Below are 6,230 nucleotides of genomic sequence, written 5' to 3' on the forward strand. Positions count from 1 at the left end.
ATAATACCCTGCCAGTCCTAGAAAACTACAGATCTCAAATACATTCTCAGGTGGCTTCCAATCCGAAACAGCTTTAATCTTTCGAGGATCAACCCTAATCCCTTTATCAGATACCACATGGCCCAGAAATGTTACCTCTTGATGTATGCATGCCCGGGGCTCCCTCAAGTGCATACCAAGATTCAATTGAGCTTTCAAAAGCACCCATAACTCGAGCTTGTGCTAAGCATTTCCTAGAAGCTATTTTAGCTTCTAATGCAAAACCTTGGATTGAAACAAGGGCCAATGCTCACAAAATCAGCTCAAAGCAACTATCCAAAGACCCCGTGCATTGTTGGCAAGCTGATCCTAGCTCATTTCCAGCTCCTCGAGCTCCGTCCAGCTGAATTCAGCTCATTTCAGTTCGTTTAAGCTCAACCGAGCTTACTTTCATCTCGTTCTTTATTTCAATAAATTAAACTAAGTTTTAGTTTTATACTAATTTGTTTGCTACAGCTAAATAACAAAAATCCTAGCTCAAATAAGTTCATTAAATGTTTTCATTTAGTTTGAGCTAACTGAATTAATAAGCTAGTTAATTTTAATTTAATTTGTCCTAATTAGTTAAGTTGTTATTTAAGTTGTTAGTTGCTATTTAATTATGATCAAATGATATAATTAAATGTGTTTATGTCTTTGTAGGTTCAGCCGATTATGGAGGTACATTAAAAGCTAGGTGCATGTACGAACAAGTTCAATGCATTGGGAAATTCATGCATGTTTCGGTTCAATGTTTGAAGGAATTAAGTTCATATTCATGGACAGCTTGGATACATGTATATGGATTAATGCCATACATTCCTACTTGGATGATACAACAAATCCATGAAGATACATTCATTATGGACGTCACACATGCATGAATGGAAAGCATTTAATGAATGTTCATGTACGGCCAGATTCAAGTCCCCCTTCTAGTTCCATGCATGGCCGAATGTATGTGAATGAACCATTGGTGTTCCTAAGTGCTTATTTAGCCAAAGGGTAGCTGCAAATTAATTTCTAAATTCAATTCATGAATAAAGCCTAAGAGAAGATGCATGGACAGCAAGCTACAACGAATGGGAGAATGCATCTAGTTCTTGATACATGAATCGTTTGCTGCCCAAATGACTTCCCTAGGTGTCTATTTGGCCAAAAGACACTTCTTTAATGCTCCAATCAATCCATGGATGAATTTAGACAAGCTATTGAACTGCCATTCATTCACATTCATCCAAGCCAATTTTGCTTAACCATGAAGTTGGCCATTGAAGTTCCAATCAGCCGAATATGGACTTAACCCTTTAATGATTTATTCTAGAATATTCTAGTACATTCTTAGCTAAATTACTTAGCCTTTAAGCTAGATAACTTGACCATTCGGCTATCAGTTGTTAGACTATAAATAGTTTGTTTATTTCTTTGTAAATGGACTTTCGCCAATTTGTTTAATGAACATTGTTCTTGTGAGGTTGCTTCCTCTCATATCTCGTACAAGTTTCGAAAGACTTATCTAGCTTATGCTAGTGGCGTCAATTGTCCTTGTTTGAACTTATCACCAATCTTGGCGTGGTGTTCACCTATCCATCTATTCATCCTTTTACCTATCCATCTATTCATCCTTTTTACCTTAACAATATAGGAATCGGGGTGACACTATCTAGTGTTAAATCATTCCTGACGTTAAGCTCGTTTTTTCATCCCTATTCTTTGAATTTCTTTCTTGTTATCACCAAACTGAGCCAACTATCCAACAACATCTTTGCTACCCATAGCCGAACCTATTACTAATCTTACCCTTCTTTTGAAACCTTCCGCTTATCCCAACTTACCCATTCATTTCCATATCTCAAATACGAGGCACGAATGACTCTCTCGTCTACGATCGGGCAATCAAGTGAATTCGACTCAACCACCTGGGTCAGATCACATCACCTCTCGTAACCAGAACTCACATTTACTGAACTTGGCGTACAGTTGTTTCTCCCTCAGAATCTGTAAAACCACTCAAAGATGTTCATCATGCTCATCTTCAGTTCTCGAATACACCACAATGTCATCAATAAAAACCACTACGAACCTATCGAGATAGGGGTAGAACACTCAGTTCATCAGATCCATAAAAGCCGCTGGTGCATTCGTCAGTCCAAATGGCATTACTAAAAGCTCGTAATGACCATAACAAGTTCTAAACCCTGTCTTGTATACATCAGCCTCTTTAACCTCCAGTTGATGGTACTTAGATTGGAAATCAATCTTAGAGAAAATCGAAGCTCCTCGAAACTGGTTGAATAGATCATCTATCTTTTGTAGGAGTACTTATTCTTATTGGTCAATTAATTCAATTGCCGATAATCGATGCACATACGCATGGATCCATCCTTCTTTTTCACAAAAAACTGGTGCTCCTCATGAATACACACTAGGGCTGATGAACCCATGATATAACAACTCTTGAATCTAAGCCTTAAGCTCTACAAGCTCCTTCAGTGCCATTCTATAAAGGGCGATGGACACTGGAGCTATACCAGGCAAAAGCTCAATCGCAAACTCAACTTCACGATTTGAAGGTAACCCAAGTAGCTCATCAAGAAAGAAATCTGGAAAGTCTTTAACTGTGCTAATATCTTTAACAGAAGAAACCCCAGAATCTGAAACACTGAGGTAGGCCAGATACGACTTACATCCTTTACGAACCAACTTCTTGGCCTTTAATGTAGAAATCACATTTGACAAGTATTTTTGATGTTCCCCAGCTACAACTACCTCATCGTCCCCTACGATTCTCAGTACCATCTGTTTAGTAGCAAAATCGAAGCTCACTCAATGTTTAACCAGCTAGTCCATTCCCAGTATTAAATCAAATTTTCGAAAAGGAAGTTCCATCAAATCTGCCAAAAAGATAACCCCTTGAACCTCCAAAGGAACATCTCTGAACAGTTTATTTACCCTCACTGATTGCCCCAATGGACTCAATACAGTTACCTCACTTGTAGTGCTCTCAACCAATATACCCAGAGTCTCAGACACAGTACAAGCTATATAGGAGTGAGTAGATCCTATATCTGGAGCATTATAGATAAAGAATGTACTCGTGATAACATTTGGAGCATCTCCATCCTCTCGGTGACGTGCAACATAAACTAAAGCTGGTTGTCTCACCCCAGTATACCCAGCACCTTTGCTTGGTGCTCTCTGACCACAGCCCAAACCATTACTACCTTTGGCCTGACCATGGCCTTTTAGTGGCTGCTGAACACCCCTCAACTGCTTTGTAGTATCCAAACCTGTAGCTTGCATCTAATCAGGCCTTTGTGGACACTCTCTGATATGGTACTCCAATGATTTGCATCTCAAACATGCCCTAGTCCTTTTCCAGCACTCGTCCTGATAGTGTCTCCCATAATCAGCACAGAGCTGCGGTCTAGCAGCAGCAACAAGGGCCCCAACTCTAACCTGCCCATCAACTTTAGCCTTTTTCTTAGGCCTCAGAAAGGAACTTGAGGGCTCCGAATCCCTCTTGTTCCTACCTCTCTCCTTCTCACGGTTCAGACGCTCAGCGTGCTTCACTTCCTCGGTGATTTTTGCCTTATCAACTAACATAGCAAAATCTCGCTCACTCTGTGGAGCTATCAGAATCTATAAACTATCCCTGAGACCATTCTTGAAACAAACACATCGCTCATACTAAGTTTCCACCATCCTTCGTGCATAGTGGCTTAGTCGCAAAAAATTAGCCCCATATTTGTTCACTAATTTATTCCCCTGTGTCAGATTCAAAAACTCTCTTCTACGGGCATCCATATAACTAGCATCCACATACTTCCCTGAAAAGTAGTCTTGAAAAAATCCCAGGTCAGTCAATCGGGCTGAGTGCCCTATTTAACCGTAAGCCACCACTGGTAAGCCTCATCTCTTAGCAGTGACGCTACACCCTTTAGATTCTGCTTAGAGGTGCAGTCGAGATCGTCCGTGATTCTCTCAATGGCCTCAATCCAATACTCAGCCACATTAGGGGCAACTTTAGCAACACCCCTAAAAATCTTAGCTCCATTAGACCGAAGTTGTTCTGTAACCGACCCTCGGCCCACAGCCAATATTAGGCCCAGTGAGGCTCTCCAAAATACGTAACATGTCTTGGGACAGCGCGTCATCCCTAACTACACTATCATGAGACCTAGTCTCAGTCTCAGGTGAAATCGGTGCCTCCCTAGTTTCTACATTAGGCATGTGGCCAGATGATGAAGACCTAGCTTGAGCACCTCCACGGCCTCCGTTGCAGCCTCTTGTACCCTATCCACGAGCGCCTCTAGCGCTCATTAATGAATTGCATTTTATCTGTATTAACAGTTTTATGCATTAGTTTACAGTTCCAGTGTTTATTAATAGATATTTTTTGGAAACAGTATCAGTACTTTAGAGTTCATTTTCGTAGATTGCAGTCTTACTACAGTTTTTAGTTTACCCTAACTAAAGTGTTTCGGTACAGTCTACTACTTACAATAGTCTCAGCATTTCAGTTTAAACAAACAACAGTTTTAGAAGACTTATAAAATCGGCGCCAGAGACTAGGTGTACCACACATTCAGCAAAACATTTCAAAATTCTTCAAATCATTCGAATCAGTTCTTTTAGAAATTCCAAGTTTTAAAAAAAAACCCAAATTCACAGCCGAGTTTTGCAACTTGACTCTGATACCACTAAATTTAACACCCCAAACCCAATGCAATGCAATATACATCATGTCATGCCATGTCATAATATTAAACATGTACTCAATACAGTTAAAAATAGCATGCTAAAATATAGTCATACATGCACATATATATATGTATACATCACACAGGGGCATAACAGTCGTTCAGTCAATTAGAGGTCTAGGTAAGCTTATCGACCCAACAGTAGGTCCACAGTTGTCTCGGGCGACCTGTGCAACCTTAGCAGTCAACCAGTGAAAATGGGCCCACTGCCCATATTGAGGGCCATTGTGGACCCACACTTTCGTGTGGCCCACATGGGCCAAAATGGCCACACAGCCTGGCCCAATAATTCCCACCATTCATGGGGCCCACATGGCCCAATACGGCCCAACCTATGAATTTGCACATTGTAGGGATACCACACGGGTAACTGCATGCCCATGTGGTGTCAACTATTTAGACTTTCTAGCTTTTTTCTGATTTATGGTTAAGGGCACTGTTTACACACACCTGGTTACGAAAAGTGCGCACACCGCTCTTAAGCACTCCAACCTATATTCAATCATAACACACCATTAATCCCTTAACAATAGGGTTAAAATGACCCCTCTTATAACACTTATCCAAAAGATCGATTGTCACTTGCCTTGATTGAACGACTGTAGCTTTGCCCACTTAAACCATTGTAAAAGATTGATTACTAGCTCCTTGGCGATTATCTGCATTACAACCAAATTCTATTAACCATTATTGTTCACACAAATAGTTTGAACCAAACGTATAACAAACTTACTGAAAGCACAAATCCAAGTATAGGGAAAAGAAACAATCGACCTACACCCAAAAAGAAGACCAAAAGCACACGATACGATAGAGGCAAAAGATAGAACAACTGCATCCTTAGCAATAATCGACAGCAAAAGGAAGATGTTAGGTGAAATAACTACTATGGTAGAGAGAGAGAGAGAGAGTAAGAACAACTATTATGCACCAGAAACCAATTGTCAAAGAACAAAAAGAGACGGCGGAGAGAGGTAGGGTTCAGCTATAAGCAAAGAAGTCGACAGTCAGAGGGAAACAAACAAGATGACAATAGAGGAAATTATCAAAAGCTGAAAGAATTGAGAGAGCGAGAGAAAGTGTGTTCGACCAAAGAAAATAGGGAAAGAATGTCTGTTAGAGGAGTAGAGGAAGAAGAGAAAATCGATATGCAAGGGAACTATATGAAGAGCAAAATCGAAAATGATGAAAATGAAAATTACTCGAATGATCCCTTAGCAAGGTTCTGCCCTAGAAAGTGAAAAACATTGACAGAAACCGAAAATAGAAAGAAAATACTAACCAAAACTAAAAATCTAAGAGGCAAGAGTTCAATTTCGGCAACACCTCTCCCACTGCCTTCAAATTCCCATATTTTCCTCCCCAAATCCTTCAAAATTGTCCACTCCTCCCTCAACCACCTAATTCAAATTCCACCACAACACTTCAGTAGGTCAGTTTGACTAGAAC

The 6,230-nt window shown here is 40.2% G+C and overlaps 1 protein-coding gene across 1 annotated transcript; it reads right to left on the reverse strand.

The window, feature by feature from the left end:
- Positions 1-2,481: 2,481 nt before the first annotated feature.
- Positions 2,482-3,321, reverse strand: LOC107956388 (uncharacterized). The gene is made up of 2 exons (XM_016892076.1): positions 2,938-3,321; positions 2,482-2,817 (listed from the first exon to the last, which is right to left on the reverse strand). The coding sequence occupies exons 1-2, from the start codon at positions 3,319-3,321 to the stop codon at positions 2,482-2,484; spliced, it is 720 nt and encodes a 239-aa protein (XP_016747565.1).
- Between the last annotated feature and the right edge of the window lie 2,909 nt (positions 3,322-6,230).

The sequence above is a fragment of the Gossypium hirsutum genome, chromosome A11 (assembly GCF_007990345.1).
Source record: "Gossypium hirsutum isolate 1008001.06 chromosome A11, Gossypium_hirsutum_v2.1, whole genome shotgun sequence".
NCBI classification, from domain to species: domain Eukaryota; kingdom Viridiplantae; phylum Streptophyta; class Magnoliopsida; order Malvales; family Malvaceae; genus Gossypium; species Gossypium hirsutum.

What these genes read in the sequence shown, in the direction of transcription:
- LOC107956388 (XM_016892076.1), bottom strand. Translation starts at nt 3,321, where the DNA reads ATGCAAGCTACAGGTTTGGATACTACAAAGCAGTTGAGGGGTGTTCAG. An exon ending in TCAGAGATGTTCCTTTGGAG is followed by an intron (nt 2,818 to 2,937) that starts GTTCAAGGGGTT and finishes GCTACTAAACAG; the next exon opens with ATGGTACTGAGAATCGTAGG.